The sequence below is a fragment of the Solea solea genome, chromosome 1 (assembly GCF_958295425.1).
Source record: "Solea solea chromosome 1, fSolSol10.1, whole genome shotgun sequence".
Classification (NCBI taxonomy): domain Eukaryota; kingdom Metazoa; phylum Chordata; class Actinopteri; order Pleuronectiformes; family Soleidae; genus Solea; species Solea solea.
Genome location: NC_081134.1, coordinates 15,923,922 through 15,942,366, shown reverse-complemented (window position 1 = coordinate 15,942,366; position 18,445 = coordinate 15,923,922). Strand labels below are relative to the sequence as shown.

At 40.9% G+C, this 18,445-nt stretch overlaps 1 protein-coding gene across 2 annotated transcripts; it reads right to left on the bottom strand.

Annotated features, from left to right (window-relative positions):
* Nucleotides 1-3,260: 3,260 nt before the first annotated feature.
* Nucleotides 3,261-18,083, bottom strand: cables1 (Cdk5 and Abl enzyme substrate 1). Of its 2 annotated transcripts, XM_058646721.1 has the most exons (7): nt 17,337-18,083; nt 9,709-9,780; nt 9,471-9,563; nt 8,160-8,237; nt 4,652-4,757; nt 3,682-3,838; nt 3,261-3,587 (listed from the first exon to the last, which is right to left on the bottom strand). In XM_058646721.1, the coding sequence occupies exons 1-7, from the start codon at nt 17,918-17,920 to the stop codon at nt 3,262-3,264; spliced, it is 1,416 nt and encodes a 471-aa protein (XP_058502704.1). In that variant the 5' UTR covers nt 17,921-18,083; the 3' UTR covers nt 3,261. The 2 variants fall into 2 exon arrangements, with proteins under 2 accessions (XP_058502704.1, XP_058502712.1); XM_058646729.1 differs by lacking the exon at nt 8,160-8,237.
* Between the last annotated feature and the right edge of the window lie 362 nt (nt 18,084-18,445).

Here is an 18,445-nt window from a genome sequence, read left to right as displayed (position 1 = left end):
TCAAAATAGATGGCAATTCATTTACTAATCGATTAATAACTAATCCCTAGTGCGTTCTGAAATTGCTCGCTAATAATAATCCCATCTCACACAGTCGAGTGGAAACACCAAGTTATCGCTTTAAAGGTATGATGCGTAACATACGGCAAAGCCTCATTACTAGGATGACTTATAATGACTGCAGTAAACTGTAAGCGTAATGTTGCCAGATGTGTTCGGGCGTCTGTGGATATTGTAGATGCCAACAAACATCAGTAACCTGATTCTAACAGAGCAGCAGCATCATTCTGATAGATGAGGAAACTTCAGTTACACTGTTACACTTTAGTTTGACTATAAACTACATCCAAAACCATGACTTTGACTTTATTGGACTTTTTCTTGGACTTTAGCGTACATATCTAAGCACATGTTGGCTTGCACGCTGTCGTTGAGGTCAGATACGATACGTAAACATCACATCCTTTGATAGATTTGGGAGGAAAATCTATCCTGAAACTTTGACATTTACACAGCAATCGATCAATGCCATTATCAAATAGCAAATACAGTCTTTATAGTTCTATTATCGAAGGCTGTAACTAATGACTCATCACTAAATAAACTGCCAACTATATTAATGATCATTTTGAGTGGGTTTTTCATAAACTAAAAACATCTTCTATGATTTTCTCAGGCTTTTGGACAAAATGTTGAAACATGTCATGTCCCTGTCACTGCTTAGTAGTCAGTGCCGTGTGGAAATCACGTTTTACTTTATCTATACCACAATGAATGTTTAACTGAAACCGGACAATCATAAATCAAATTCCAGATGTTCCAGTATGCCAGAAAATCTCTAATTAGATATTTTACCCTAATCCTTCTGCCCTTGAAATCAGACAACAGGCGTCCTGCTCAGTTAAATCACATACTGACAATAAATAAAATGATACAGAATGCAAATCTGACCTATCATAGTTGATTTGAACTGACTCCATCTCGCACGTGTAAACACACACTTCAGTATCACTGTACTGGCACTTTAAAAAACTCGTACACATACAGATACACACCCTTTTTTTTCTTTATTATGTCATAGCTCAGACTCAACACTTCTCCTGCTGTGTGTGTGTGTGTGTGTGTGTGTGTTGCTGCACTTCAGCTCATCTGGAGCAGTTAACTGAATGATTGCTGCTTTTCTTTGTCGCACCGTCTGTCATGACAGCAAATGATGAATCTTTGAGTTTTGGACTGTCGATGAGGCAAATGAGTCATTTTGAGGAGACACTGAGTGATATTGTTCCCAGGCAGCGAGTGAAATAAATCATTCTTTTTTTTTTTAATGACAAATACAATAAACTCTTTTATTGCATTTATTTGTCACTTTAAAGTACAATATCTTATGTGCGTTAGGAGTAGGAATTTTCTCTGAATATCAATTTTTATATACTGTAGTGTCTTTTATTCAATGTGTACAATTGCTATATTTCTATTTTTCTAATGCATTATTTGCAGATAGGTTCTTTTAGTCCTATTGAGAGAAAGCCGCACAAATTGTCATTGTATCTGCGTATAATGACAATATTCTATATTGGGATTATATTGGGACTGTCAACATGTAAAGAAAAATCTGAAATAGCATTTTTGCTGAGTCATGTTGTGGACGTTGTGTTTTGGAAATAGCTTGAAATGACTCAGCATCAAAGTTTGAAAGGTCTAAATGTGACTGTCACACACAAAAGAAGTTGATTGTCCCTGCACCAACACCGATACCGCTATCACAAACTCAAGTCTGATGCTGATATCAGTCCGATACAGTCCTTATTACAGCTGAAACAATTAATCGATTATTAATCGATTACTAAATGAAGCTTTTTTCATGATTAAAACAAGAATTCTTATTGTTTAAGCTTCTTAAATGTGAGCATTTCTTTGCTCTGAATAACAAAGAAATCATTAAACGTTAATCATTTGAGAACATCATTATTTCCAGGTTTGACGAACACCGATCAACATTTTTTAAGGTTTTCTGATATTTTATGGACCAAGCGATTAATCGAGAAAACAATCGCCAGATTAATCGATTATAAAAATAATCACTAGTTGCAGCTCTAGTCTTTATAGAGCATTTATGAACTGTGAAGCTGTTAACAACCCATTTGTGCCGAGTCATTTCAAAGACATCATTCTCCAACTTCTGTAACAAATAGTGTTCTCCCCAAACATGATTCAGCTATAATGATTTTTATCTGTTACATCTGATCCAGTGATTTTGACCAGTATCGGTACCGATACCAATTCCTAATCGGTACACTCACTAGATTGTGATATCGGTATCGGACGCGGAAAAGTGGTATAGTGCCATCCCTCGTTAGGAATGAAATCTTGAAAATTGAAAATTCAACATCGTTTTAAACGTGTAACTATATTCATTAACTTTGTCGACACATATTTACTTCTTAGTGAACATCAGGGTCGAGAGGAAGACACCTGCTGTGCTCATATCAAAAAAACTTGCACTCTTTATGCAGCCACTGCATGCACTGTGAATCACAGCATCCACTCTGAACACCATATATATATGATACATGAGGAGTGACAAGCTCTGAGAAATGAACAATCGAAACCATGACCGCGCCTTTAAGGAGTTGAAACGTTTCGTTATTTTTACCGTGACGATTACTCTACAAACGCGTGACTCGTCTCTTATCCCCCGCGTGAACTTGAAAGCTCAGCTGGCGTCGTGTCTTCCTCATTTAACGGCCTGAGTTCAACCCCTGAAATGCTGAGAATGCAAGGGTTCCATTCCCGTAGCAAACACAATAGCTATTGTTGTGAGATGCTGCTGTGTTTTGTAATTGGAGGAAGAGAGATGGGGGGGGGGGGATATAGCGTGGCCTTGACTGGAGTCTCAGCTATGTCAGTCCTTGTTGTGTATTCTGCCACAGGCTGTATAACAAAAACACAGCCCAGTAAAGAATGAGGTGGGAGTCTAGTCCATTTTCTTTTTTTTAATCTTTTTTTTCCTCCCAACCACAATCAAACATCTGTTTTTATCCGGAAAAGTGAGAGTGATTAGTCCCGAAACATAAACACCACACTAGCTGGTACTATATTTTACAGCTACTGCCCGATACAGCATATTCTTTCAGAGGCCCGGAAGGTGGTGGAGAGTCCGGGGGCCAATGACCTTCCTGATTAAAACTGTCTGAAACGTCCTCCTTGCCGTCTTTTAAAAACAGCTGATAAAATCCAGGAAGGTCTTTTTTTTTTTTTTTTTTAGTTAAGAAGAAACTTGAGCCAGATAAATCTTTCTGGTGTGTTATTGTTGTTGGTTGTTGAGGGAAAAGTGAGCACAAAAGGGAAAGTACTAGTGGTGAGATACTGCAGGGTGTTTCGATAAAACAAGCTTTCCATTATTGCAAGGCTGCAGCTGCTGCTACTACTCTTGTTGTTGTTGTCGTCCACACTGACGACATGTGAGATGCAGTTCTTTCTCACCATGTACGAGGGGAAGATGAGGACTCTCTTATGTTTCCCACAAGGCCACTGAGGGTCATCCAGCAGATTGGGGTTGTACTCGCGAATCTCCCCCAAATCATTCCCTGCCGTGAGCACAAACACAGCAACAGAGGTTCAGCAGGGAATCTCAACATTTGCACAACAAAAATATACACACTGGATAACGTGTTTATTAACCTGTGTCTATGCTGCTCTGGTTGCTGTTGGCTCGGCCCAAGCTGAGGCTGCGGTGGCTGGCATTGCGAGATTGCGAGAAGGAAGAGGTGGAGTCGATGGTGTTCCTTCGACCACCCAGCACATTAGTGGGATAGAGGAACTGGGTGTAGGACACAGTCTGTGGACACAGGTGTAAACAGTGCGTGTGATTCACATCAGCTTAAACAAGTCTGACTTTCAGTGATTCTTTTAGGTTAAGTTAGTGTTAGGCCACACTTACCGAGATCAAGGTTTGATTTGATTTATTTTACATTACAGGAGGATAACTTATTCCCTGTGTGGTCTTTTACAGGAAGACCGGTTTTCCTCCCACAATCACACAAAGTTAATTGGACAACTCTGAATTGACTGTAGGTCAGTGAAGGTTAGTGGTTGTTCGTCTCTGTGTGTTGACCCTGCAACCAGTGAGCCTCATGTGGAGGATAAAGTGAGACAGTGAATGAAAAGTGACGCTTCATGCATATAATCAGTTCCACCCGGACTGTACCTGGTATGAATTGTCAAAACGCTTCATCCATATTTCCCTGGTCCAACTATGTGACAAGTGTGTTGGTTTGCATACAAAACAAGTTCAATGTCTCACTATGGGATACGCCCCCTCGCGTATTCACAGAAGCACTCATACCAGGCTACTGACGCAGATGTCCATGGCTTCCAGCCACTCAGGGCCGGCGTAATGGTATAAGTGCTTCTGTGAAAACGCGAGGGGGCGTATCCCATAGTGCCGACACGGTTTCTAAACAATGATCATCCTTCTCATGCAACTTGGATGATCATCCATCTGCCCAACCCTGCAGCAAACATTATCACCGTAACGCCCAACTGTTCTCACTGATCAGAATATTTTTTTTATTTTGCATTTGAAGAATTTGTATATTACCATGTCAAATACAGTCTCTTTCTCTCGCTCTCTTTTCTGCCGATTTCTCACCTTTCCATCTGCTCCCAACTCCACTCCTTCCAGCCCGATCACCATCTCCTTGGCACTGATGCTTCCTGATGGATGTCGCTGGCGCCCTCCTTCCAGCTTTACATCCCTGATGATGAGCAAATGACACCTCATTTCCTTTTCATTGATAGTATAATTTCCACCTCCTCTTGCGGAGGCCTGCTCTAGCTCTGCTCTACAGCTCTATTTCACTGATAAAAAGGGCCCTGTATCAATCTGGCCTAGTTTCTGTAATTGTCCATGTCTGTGGGTGCATCTCAGGCTGTTTACAAATAAAGTATGCTCTTGGGAGGAAGCACGGAGGAGAGTATAGTTTTGTTGAAGCAGGCCAGCCACTTCAAACTGCTGCCTCGCCAGAAAATCCATACTGCTGTGCGAGTTCAGATTGCCTGCTGGAGTGAAAAGCAGATGACTTAAGAGTAAAGTGTATTAGTAGAACAAACAGAAGACAGCTCCAGAGTTGAAATGTTTAGCTTGGGGCTGAATAATTCATTGCATCTAATTGGCATTTTGATATTTAGATAAAACCGCATTCAATCGCAGAGGTAAACAGTAATAAGCATGATGATTTTACTTCCCTCCATGATTTTAGGTCAGTGCAAATAAAGGCTGATGCAGTGTGTGCACTGCAAAAATAATACTTTCCACTTTATTTACACTCTGCTACCGAAAAACTAATCACTGAATTGCAAGACATTTCCCCCAGTGATTTGTATTTATTTGATTGATGTTTCAGAATAAGTTTATGTGTTACAAATTGTACAGCTCACATTTATATAATAGTGAAAGTTTAGACACCTCAAAGCAGGCATTTACTTGTTAAGAGTGTTTTTCATCCCTCCCACAACTTAGTCTTGCCCAGAGATAAAGAGAAAGAAATAACACAGTGGATCCTCACATGATTCTTTCACTGTTTTGGTGACATGTGTGGCCAATCTGGTATAATGAAAACAGTGTTATCTGGCTGACTAAATGTTGACAGATGCATCATAGACATCAGCAGACATCTTACAGCACAGTCAGTGAAGATAGAATTAAAAAATACAAAAACAAAGAGGGGGGTTTGGAGAGTTGGAATTTTTCAGTTTGTTGAGAATAAGGAGAAAGAAAGGGAATCATCGGAAAAGCTCGTGTTGACATGTAATGTAGATTGCTGGCTTTAAACATCTGCATGTTAGTAATGCTATAATATTGTTAAAGTTCTCCTCAACCCTGAATTTTTTTTCTAATACTAGCATTAGATAAACTCAAGAATACATTTACAGTACATCTTTAACCCGGAAACGTCACACCTGCTTTGCCCAAGCCTTATTCAACAAACTTATTTATTAGCATCACTATGTTAATATTGTTATTCTCTATGAGGATATCTGTAAGGCCTTATTTAGACTGCAGTCCAAATCAGATTTTTAAGCATATTCAGATTGTATGTAGCTTGATTTTTTTTCTGGACAGCTAAAATTTGATAAAAGATATGATATTTTTCAAATGGAGGTGGCTTTGAACGCGATTCTGATGGGATTGCTACAGATCCGTCTCAGTCTGAACGACTTGTTCATTTCAAAGTGTCTTCTGCATCACTCACAGCATGACTTGAACGACGTAAGTACAGTAATTGGACTAGATTATGTCAATAAGGACACTATTTTGAATAAATATTGCAATTATTTTGACTGAAATTGCTATCGCTATATGATTCGTGATATGAAAGGGAATGGCGCTTTTTACATTTAGTCTAATTTCATGTTTAAAGTAATTACTGTGTGATATTTTTGCAGATCTGTGAGAAACAAACATGTTCTCTTCAATCTCTAGAATATGATGTGTATAAGTCAGGACAATATTTCATCTAATATGGAAATTGTTCACACATTTTGGCTTTAAGAAATACTGTGCCTCCTGCGATTTGAAAATTGATTTTGATAAAATTTCAATTAATAGTTCAGCCTTAATGGACACATGCAGATCGGATCTGATCACTTAAAATATATAATGTGAACAGTTGGTCAGGAAGGATATGCTTACAAATCGGATTTGGGCTGCAAGGCCTTATTGACCCATCTAACTTTTTAGCCAAAGGGCCAACTTTACCTACACCTCCATGCCAGGAGCATGACCTAACATGCATTGCGTTTTTGGGGTCAGAAAAACTGGGGTACATGCCATTAAAAGGAGAACATGCAAAGTCCACACAGAGAATCTGCAGCTAAACCAAGAGACGCCCATGACCATCTGGTTGTCATAAGACAGTGTCCCCAGTAAGCAGATGTCCAGTTACGCAGCCTTTATTCCAGCAAATACAAGTGAATTTGTTTTTTTAACCAATGAATAAATAAATTAACAGGATCTATTCAAGACATATTTTTTAATGCCAGTCTGCTGACTGTGAATGTAACACCAGCAGTCATGTAGCACTAGCATAGCAAGAAAACTGGGGGAAACAGCTAACTCTGCTCTGCCAAAAGGTTCAAAATGACTTTGTTTATGAAGTACCTGAATGGAGTAGTGATATTATTTTGAACTATTGTAAAAGCACAGTTGTTTTGTGATGAGTTAGCATAACTTAAAGAGTGGAAAACTAATTACCTGAGGAGAAATTTCCCCCCACGTACCACAGACCAGCTGCTTTAGCACTGATTAGCTTTACGCTAACTTCTATAAACCATGGTCGTTTGGGATCAGACTGCTGTGAAAAACTTATAAACATTTGTGCATGGGGTAGTAGTTTTAGTTATTATAAAGGAAAAGACAAAAGAAAGGATATTACATGGAAAGGAAAGATTACATGCCTTAAACCAAACATGTTATTTTGCAGTAACAACACTTGAATGTGTTAACCAACGTCTCACTGTAAACTCTCACTTATCAGCAGCAGCATCAAATGTGCATAATGGAAAGCTCTGGGGGTTTATTAACCCTTGACCTTGCACTGATTGACTGGCTTAGGAAATTCCACAACAGGACTGAGCCTTTTATGCTCTTCACTAAGCCCCAGTGTGAAGCTTTTCTCTCTGTGCATTGTGTTCTCTGGTGTTTATCCATCCCTTTACTCTTTGACTTCCTCCAAAATACACAGTTTCATGTGGTGGTGTTGGTGGAGGTGAACTTGTCAAAATGGAAGGATATTAAGAACCCCTGGGAAAGGTGAGCCGTATATGTTACAAAGCAAAGCCAGCAGCAGAGAAAAATGGGTTGTCTAGAACAAAAACAATGAGTGCCCAAGAGCCACCGAAGCCATAATGAAAAAAAAGAGCAAAACAAGCAACAAGCATTACGCTACAATGTGCTCAAGGCAGATACAAAATCAGGCATTTAATGCCCCCTTCATCCCATTTTTATCAACATAAAGGTAAAAATGCATCCACCAAAACCAACCCTTATGCACCAAGGAGAGTATATCCAAAGGGAAAAAAGGGATGAAAAAACACAAAGAAAGAGGGAGCACAGACTGGAGGATGTTACGAGGTTCGGCATGCTGTCGGATACATACCCTGCTTGGCTACAATCTCGATAGGGCAGGACAGAAAAAACACTATAGAAGGATCTTCTGCCACTGATAAGGACTATCCTACAAAAACAAAAATGGTAAACAATCTAATTAATGTCTATCTGATGAGATCCACAGGTTAAAGTTGGAAAAAAGTGTGCAGTAAAAATTTGAAATGAAGAGAGTGAACCGAAAATTCAGTACGAGTGTGTTGTTTTGCAGTATAGTAGCATGAAGTCAGTGGTTTGGGAGCAACACTGATGCATTTCAGTTAAAACCTGAACTGAGGTGTTTTCAAACTTAACTGTTGTGTTAAATTGTGCCTACAGTATTGAGTCAGTCAGGTTTCCCAGTGACCAGACATCAACGGCACCAGAAGGAAGAAAAAAAACTGTGTCCTTCACTTTAACACTTCTACCTCAAAATGACTTCTTATAATAGCCACAGTTAGCACACACATGATAAATATCACTACTTAGCCAAAAGCCACATCGGGACATTAACAGCACCCGAGTCACAGAATTCCTATAGTTCTAGCCTCACTTAATAAACAACATTCATTTGGAAAATCCAGCTCAGCATTATTACTTCACATGAGATGGATCTGCATATGAGGAAAACATTTAAACCTGTCAACTACTTTAACAGGAGGACAGGACACATTCATTCTCTCAACCTGAGGTACCTCCTTTCACATAAGATCATTCTCTTTGTGTAGATCGAATGCTGAGCAACACAACTGACAATTTAATAAATACATTACAATAAATTAATAGATACTCCCAACTAAAGTCTGGCTAGAGTCTTTGCTCAAATAGCATCAAAATCACAGAGCGGAGCATTATTACTCAGAAACACTACAGTATATCACATTCCTTGCCTAAATTCACAACCCCTTCAGCTATTTCCTAAATACCTATTAAAACGTCAACATGTTAACCACTACGGCAAAGGCTTTCTGTATTTATGTGCTGATATATGATTATGTAAAACATATATCACAGCTGTGTGATTAAACAGAGTGGAATGATTTAAATTCATAGAATAGTGTGAAAACAATGCTTCAAAAGTGATGCGATTCAAATAAAGATGAAAACTAAATGCCTTCTTTTAAATGTAGACACGCTTCTCAATAAGTTGCATTTATTGTTTGAATGACAACGGCGTTTTTTTGAGTTGGCAAAGCGCGCTGACTTGATGTGGCCTGTAATGTGAGAAACATCCAAACTGCAGTTCATTGACTGGGGCAGCCTGCCATTATCCACTGACTGAGGACTTGTATTGACAAAGGGATGGGGCTGTTTGGCTTCATACCTTCCATTGCGCATATCATGTTGCCTTATGTTCTTTATGAAGTGGACTTTCTTAAAGCTCTTTGGTCGGGGGGAACCAGATAAGGTTCGACATCTAAAAATACAAAACAAACACACGTCATCAGTACTTGGAAAAAACAGAGAAACAGTTTACACTGAGCTGAATGTGTTATTTCAGACACACAGTATATCGCTGAGACAATGTAAATGTGAGGGGCGTTTCAGTGCATGTTTACTACCTGCGGAGAGGAGCATTTTCCTCAATGTCCTCGAGCGTTTCGAGCGAAGACCGCTGAGAGATGAGTCTTCGTCTGAGGAGAGGAGGAAGTTTAACATGAAGAAATCATGACAAAATCTTAGAAGACCAACTGACATTCTGTAATACAGCTCTTAGATCACCAGCTCGAGCAAAAATAATAACATTAACAAATACAGGTCAGTGTAGCTGTAAGACTAAACCAAAAGATCAGCATTTGTTCAAATATTGCTCCAAATCCTTATTTACTTAAAGTCCAAAGGGTAACATTTGGAGGGTTTATTAGCAAATATTTAATATATATTGCCCAGATATACAGTATCTATCTTTGTGTAACTATTTTAAAGTACAGTAAACTGTTTTTTGTAGCCTTAGAAAAAGCATGGATATGTATTTTAGGTAAGGACCTTGCTGTACAGAGGGCACCATCTTGCACCCCAATTTTTCTACAGCAACTTGACTGGACAAACTAGCCGAAGCATTTTCACGTTTTATAGTGAAATCTTTCTTTTTCATCCATTTGGTACGCAAAGGCTACAATAGTCCCCTGACACACTTGGCAAATGGAAGGGTGGTGGAAGTCGGGAAAACCATGGATGCAAACAGGCTGTTAGCCATTGTTAGCAATGTTTTGTGTGTACGACTAATTCATTGGGAAATCCCAAAATTCGCACTTCCAACTATAACTGGACTGTACCACAAGTCCTCGATCTGTTATAATCTGCAGTCTCTCGATGTTACACATTCTTACACAGTTAACCTTTAATGTAAATCAGTGCCTCCAAAAGAAAACACACACAAAAAACACCCATTATCCATCTCAGTACACTTTAACTCTGTGTGTTTGATGGCTGAAGGCCTTGACACAGTAGTGTTTAATTATCACCCGATTCTGTATGTTCTGTGGCTGATTTACACAAACGAGTCCCCAACGGTCAAGTCATGACATCAATCAACACCACTGTGTGCCAGCGCGGTCAATGATCACTCCACAGTCGCGCATAGATCACAGAGAATTTTCCATTTTCTAAGCTGGTAAGAGGATAACGAGCTGGCTCCCCGAGCACTTTGTGTAACACGTTTTGGTCACAGACGGCCGTTATTTTGCACTCAAGTTGCACAACTCAACAGGCTAATTTGCTCAAACCCTTTTATTTGATGAGCTGCCAATGTCAGAAACAAACCGAAATGTGACACAGTAAGTGTGTTGGTGCGTGTGTGGGCTGTGAAGTAAGCCAGAGCGGTTCCAGAATTAGGTTGCAGTTGCACATTTAGCATGAGAATAACTACATAACACATCTTGTTAGTCTGTTTTACAGTGGAAATTAACATATTAGTGGTCAAATACGAAACACACAGCACACAACGCACTGTCATCAAACACTAAATAGCACTGCAGCTGTCTCACTACTCTGCCAAGGCTAGTAAAGATGACTGTTCACACCATGGATATTATATTGTACATCATGTTTGACTATTTGATTATTATCACAAATCAAAATGTGTTGTACTGTTTATGGAGTAGATCCTTCCGCATAGAGACAAGGTGATGACACTTATCCTCACCCCGCCCTCTCTCCACTGAGCATCTCAGCCAAAGGGGAGAGACAGCTAAGTGCGAGGCTGAGTGGTCAGTTAATCAACAACAGAACATGTGGACAAATTAACAAAAGATGACTCTCTCCTTGAGAATCCCCCAGGGTTTAAACCAACATAAGCTGAGAGAACTCAGTGTACTGGAGGGGATGGAGTGAGATGAGTGTTTACATGAGGAGTCAATCTGTTGAAGCAGACAAGAAACTGAGGGACCATTATTCTCGCTAACCCTCTGTGCTGTGTATTATGACCCCGCTCATCTGGAACTGCAAGGAAGAACATGATGCTCTGTTATGGTCAATTCGACAACGTCCATGCTACTGTGGGCTCAAGGTCCACAATCAAGGGGCCTGACCTTTGCCTGAAGGTCAGGCGAGTGGCTGGCCATGTGATTTATGGTCAGTCTAACGTCATCCTTCTTAGGTTGACAATCCTGATGAATGGACTGACTGGATAAGGATCCGTGATTGCATGTAGTCAAAGAAAACAGGGCTTCCAATTTGCTTTGGTGGTGCATCACGTCCTTCAACTTAAAGCAACTCAAACTGAAGGCGGAGGCATAGCAGCTACGCTAGTAAAGGGAGTTGGCAGCAAACTTTAGGTTAAGGAAATATCCCTGGGTCTCTGAAACCTAGTGAGGTAGTGAGATACCAAATGGTTCAAATATGCACCAAGTATCGTCCTGTGCTTTAGGCATCAGGTAAGCCTGGAGTGGTAGCAACACAAGCAGTGTTTAGGTGCTAGAAGTTACACACTGGAGCTCTTGAATGCATGTTTACAGTATAGTTTGGAACCGTTTGACATATTCAGAGACATAAATCAGTCTCCATACTGTGTGCCCCTGTCAAAATCTCAGTAAATTGCTATGTTCCTTCAAAAAATATCATTGGCCACTTGGTCAAAGGGCATGTTTCCACTTCACGAGGACACAGCTGAGCATTGCTAGAGGACTTTGATCAAGCCACTGCCATGGGATGAGATTTTAATGCAACGAGTGTTTTCCTAGCTGGTACAAGCACTGAAACAATAACACAGACCAGGCCACTTATTCACTTAAGACACAGATGAAACCAACTGCACAGTGTGACATTAACACGGCCTGGTGAGAAGCCTCAAAGAGCATCTGTCACTGACATTGAAACAATTCCTGGTATTGTTGCCTCAAGTAACTTTTTATGCATTTTTCATAAATTCAATTCTACTACAGACACGATGCCATTCTCATGGAATTTAAAATGTTTCATAAAAAGGCTATTAATAATCCTGCCCAATGGTGCCACACAGTAAATCTATAAAGCTGAGGTGGACGTAGAGTTTGATTTGCTTTGCATATACACCCTCTTGGCAGCTTGCCATGGGACTAGGGGACATGATGGTCTTCCATTTCATTGAGACTTGCTGGTTGTAAATACAGAAATAAATAAATAAATAAATGACCTGGTTCTCGTCAAACAAATAGACCGAATAAAAGAAAATGTAAATATTCTGATCTTTTTTTGAAGTCAGACCAGCTTAGTCTCTCTGATCCAAAACACACAGGAAAGTTAAATGATATAATGCATGGACAATTCAATGTTTATTATTATTATAAATTGTTATGAACAATTTAGATGTTTATGTAACAATGTGTAATCTGTCCTGGTCTCAGAATGCGTTTTCCTCATTCAAACCTTTCCTGAGCATTTGTTGACAACGAGACTGTTGAGGGAAAGTGAAGCATTGTCATACTATAAGCCTGTGATTGTACCGACCATGACCTCAGCTAAAAACAATCATCATCATCTGCAGAAGTATGCGATCTAATCACACAAAAGCACCACAGGACCATTATAATGATTTGTGCTGCATGTTTTCCAACCGCAGTTTCCCTCCACTCGTTTCTAAAAATGTAATCATGTTAAAACACTCTGAAGTATTAAATACTGCACTTTTTTTTAATGGAATGGGAAACAAACTAAAAGGAAGACATGAGACGATTTGGCCTGTTTGTGTCTTAGTGGGGAACGGATGAAATGAAAATAACTTGACACCTATATCTAGTTTCCACTGGTCTAAAAAAATCAAAATAAATAAAAAATAAAATAAATCCGCTTAAAGCTGGGTTTAAATGCATTTTGACCAGTGTTTAACTAACATTCTCTTACTAGTTTCTGGTGCATTTGTGACATCACATTTCATGCACGGCTGAAACGGGTGCAGGGCAGAACAACCACAGGCAATGGAAACATTGTGTTAACCACTTTCTTTAAAGCACAAAAATCCAGACTATATTCCTGTTACTATTTGTGTGAACATACTATAGAGACATTGCCAGATTGTAATGGGGACGTTATATTTACTTAGCATTTGAGCATGCTAATTCAAGTTAGGTAAATGCGGAGGAATGGAAGGAAAGCTGAATATGAAAACATACAGTAATCGGCATTCGCTAGATTCTGATTGGGATACGGTCCGGAGCGGTTTTGGCCTTTCGAGAGTCTGTTCTGGCGGCACATCACAGACGCTGTAACTTCCTGAATGGGAGCGAGACTGAGGGCCAAAAAGTCTGAGGGGAGAGTGTGTCTCTGATGCCCCCGGGAGGAAGTGGAGGACAGAAAACACAGAGCTGGGAGCCAGGCTGCTTCTCAGAAAGCCTGGACATCCTGCCTCTCCCAGCCAGAGACCTCTGGACACGTTTCCACCAGCTGCCCTCAAACAAACCAGGCACTGTGCAGAACGTTTGTCTGTCCGTGTGCCAGTGGAATATGGCAATGCTCCTTTAACAGGTTGCTTTTTAACACTGGTATTCATTTTTTGTGTGTGGACATCCTCCAAAAATCAGGCTACAGGTCAGGGGGTTAACATATTCAATAGAAGTGCTGAAAACCATATGTATAATAAATAAATAAATACTGAGATACTGTATGTAGAAAAACATGCACACACGTCTCACTGAAAGAAGTGTGGTTGCCCTGCCTCTGGTATCATACTGCAATCTACATTCTTATTTTAAACAATACTGCAGTGATAGTGAAATGCATACACAATCCATTACTACAACTATCTGAACAATCACTATTCACCAAGCATTAGTTGAGCAACAGGTCTGTTCAGTATTTGATGTGCAGCTTTCTATCACATCACGTGGTTTTCCTAAGCACATGACATTTGCCCAGCACTTTTTTTTTTCTTTTAAAATTTTCATTTCTTTTTTCCTTCTCATCCATGTTAGGTCAAAAGCTCAAAGCTCTGGAACAGCAGCTAAATGGATTTCACCCAACATGAACGGACTGTTCCTCCTCAGTCAGATGGAAATATAATCATTTATAATTGCATTCTAGTAATCTATTAATCTTGTTTATTTCTGAAGATATAGTTAATGATGTAACGTCCATGCTGTACTATGGTTATTATTCTCTTTATTTCCTTTACGTCTCTCATTTAAAAACTATTTAAGGAGTCTTCGAAGTACCTCTTTCTCTGTGTGAAAAAGAACAGACTGAGGCTTTCGGAAGCTGTTAGTTCAACAGTTTAAGTTCCATGGGGTCAGGAAGGGGAACTAGATGCTTGCAGAGTTGTTTCACCATGAAGCAGAGCTTCCTGAGAAGTCTGGCACAGTCACCATAGGGACGAGAGCTCTTGGGAAAGAGAGGGGCTCTGAATGGAAGGCGGAGCAGAGAGGCTTGGACAGCAGGCTCTGACAGGGAGAGACCATGTTACGGACAGCTGTCCCGCTGAGGTGAGACCCTCCAACCTCTCCCCGCGCCTCCAAAGTGAGGAGGACACGACAGACAAGGAGGGCAAATAATAGACATGCACACGGAGCGCCGAGTCGCTGTCGTTCGCGTGCGTATTTGAACAAGGGTGTAAAGTTACAGGATGTTTATGCTACGCAAGAGGAGACCACAGCAGGTGTGTGCCAGGTTTTGGAATGACATTCCCCTAAAAATAATTTGAGGTCCAATAAATTTGACACAGAGCATGAGAACATGTACGTGACTAAGCAGAAACCACAGAGGGAAAAGTGATGAGGTGTGCTGCTGAGTTTCCTCTCCCTCCAAGGAAACTAGGCTACAGCTCCACAGCTGTCGGACCTGTGATCATAACGCAAGTATCTGCCCGTGTGCACGCCAGTTGCGTCATAGGTTTGCGGCCATCTGTGTGGAGTGAAAACACACAGCTGAACCCCCTCCGCTGTGAACTGTTGGGACCGTGGAAGCAAGCGTACCTTGTCAAAAACAAATGCCTGTGAGAAAAATTCAAGATAACTTTTCAGTGCAAAGTTTCAGTGCATTCATATCCAGGATTGTCACACACAACTCATCTTGAACTAATTTGCAATGCTCATTTATCTCTATTATGTTTGAGTACATTTTCTATTTTCATGTTTTGGATTATACTTGTCTAATTACTTGTTTGTTTTTACCACAATGCACCTTGTTACTCTGTTTTGAAAGGTGCTATGTTGATACAATTGTTATTATTATTTATTCATGTCTAGAGCCGTGGTCAGTGTGGTTTTGAGGAAACACAGTCTCGAGCACTTAACCAATTAGACGCTCCCAACACAATGAGGTCTCTCGCCTTAAGTGAATTAAATGACAATAAATGAAGCATCTGCTTGATTGTGAAATGCACAATGAAATATTGATGTACTACAATATAATTAACAAAAAGATAATGAGGATCTGGCGGCTCAGGGATACAGTGGCAGTGAGCTGGAAGTTATTCCATGAGAACAAACTGCAGTAGCAGTGTGTGTCGCTTTAATCTTATAGTGACATTAGTATTAATGCCTGCTGAATATAGGGCTATGTTTTTGTTAACGTTCAGTTCAATGGACAGACTACAGAGTCCTGCAGACGAGCTGTCGACAAGAGTCATATTATTTCTTCAGTAGTTCAGGGATGATGCAGAAAAGAACAATAATTGTTTTTAATTGCACATGGAAAATATTTTACTTTGAGAGGTCCAGATAGAGAAAATGTTATAATAGCTATCAGGTGTAGCTGGGTAAGCTGTTTAGTCCACTCTACTGCATATTTAAATATGTGCATCCGCATCTGTGTGTAGTAAACAAGAAATTCTAATCAAATGAAGTATAATGAAATCATATTTAGATTTATGTTTTTTTAAACTAAAACATAAATAAAGCACTTATATGCATATATAAAATGCTGCATAACTGTCAGTGCTGCAAATATTATTTCACAATAAAAGCCTCGTTTAAAAATGAGTGGAAGTGGGTGGAGAGAAGTGAAAGAGTTAAGTGCTTTTACTTTGGAACAAACCCAAGTAGTGTTGGATATGTGGCACATGCGCCAGATTGCTCAATTTGACAAATGCTCCGTCAAAGTATGGCAGTTATCAGTGATTTATGGAAATAGGTCCCAGTCTGAATAGGATGGCATCACACTGCGGATCAGGACTGTAATCCACCATTTACTATACTAGGGGGAGATTAAAAGGTACAGAGTGCAAGTTTTAGTGACATCTAACGGTAAGACTGCATACTACAACAAGCAAATGTGTGTGTCGGGGAACTACGGTGGCTCTTATAGATTTCATTCTCTCTACTGTTTAATTCTTTTTGTCCTTCGTTCATGCACTGAGTTTTTTTGGAAGGAGCCTTTCTCTTCATTTGCAAATAAATGAACATTCATCCAGGCGGCTGCAGAAACACGATGGCACACGGTGAAAGTAAAGTCATCTGTAAAGCAAGGCCCGCTGATAAAGTAGTTATAACAGACTTATTCTGATGCTAAGAAAAACAAACAAGCGTTTTAAAACACTTGCACGTAGGTCATTCTCTCTCCTAAATGATACACACTACACCTTTAAACTGTTTTATATGTAATAATAACTTTAAGTAATATGAATTGTGTCAGGAAACCACTATGGGACACCTTTTAGGGTGTGGTGAGGTGAGGGCACCAAATACCAATCTTACCAAGGGCATCAAGATGGTTAGGGCCGGCCCTGTTCGCCAACACTGGTTTAAAAAAAACAAAACAGATGTTCTCCCTGTTAAGTTACCTGGACCTCTGGAGCTCTATGGCAGAGTTGGCTATCTGTCCGCCCTCCGGGCAGTAGTTCTGGGAGGACTGTCTGGAGTAGGAGGCAGGCAGGATTCCCTGAGTGTAGGTCTGCAGCCTCCCTCTGCTCGAGGCTGGCATCGCGGAGAAAGGCGAGCTGACTGTCGAGGAAACGAAAGCGTCGCTGTCCGCGTCTGCACCCGTCCCGAAACTGGCCCGAGTGCTGGTGAGGAGAGCCTGGTTTGCAAACGCGAGCGCCTGTGCGGCAGTGGTCGCCGCCGCCGCAGCAGCGGCTGCAGCAGCCGCGGCAGCAGTCGCAGCTCCGGCGGCGGCGGCGGCTCCGCACGCCGAGCGCTCCGGGGAAACCAGGCTGTGTCTAGTCCTCGGCTCCAGCGAGCCCTCCTCTCCACTTTGCTCGTCCGCATCGCTCTGCACGGGTCGACCATCTAAAGAAATGTTGCTGAGAAAAGACAGCGCCGCTTGCCTCCTCCTCGGGTCTATGCGTTTCCGCGTATGCTCGACACTCGAGTGCTTGATCTGAAGCGTGGCTGTGGATGTGTTGCTGCTGCTCGTGGCAGCCGCCATGGTCCACGTCCAGTGGGCGATCCGAGTCCCGATCTTACCTTGCTGGCATGTATAATGTGTTATTGGTGCTTGTGCTGGTCCATGGTGGTGGCCTGTCTTTTAACTACATGCGTTAAACTGGGTGAAAACAGGAAGGTCACGTGTGTGCAGTATTGTGGCAGCACAAGGAAAATATGGACCAATAGGGTGTGAGGAAAACGTGTGTGTGTGCATGTGCGCGCGCGTATGTGCTACAGTTTTTTCTGCCTGCTGAAGCCTTGAGAGACACTACATGACAAAATCAAATAAAGCTACCTGCTTTATCTGATCGTGGCATGTAGTGTCATTATTGTATGATCTGCACAGTATTATCCTGTAATGAACCCGTTAATTCCGCCTGTATGACGCAGTCCTGCAGGGAGATGCTCCACATAATGGAATTAGGGAAGTTTCACTGCAGCTTCTCACATCACAGATCATGTCACTCAGACACTGATAAATAGCTGCTGGCTGCTTCCTCCACCCGCTGAAGGAGCAGTTGTGTGT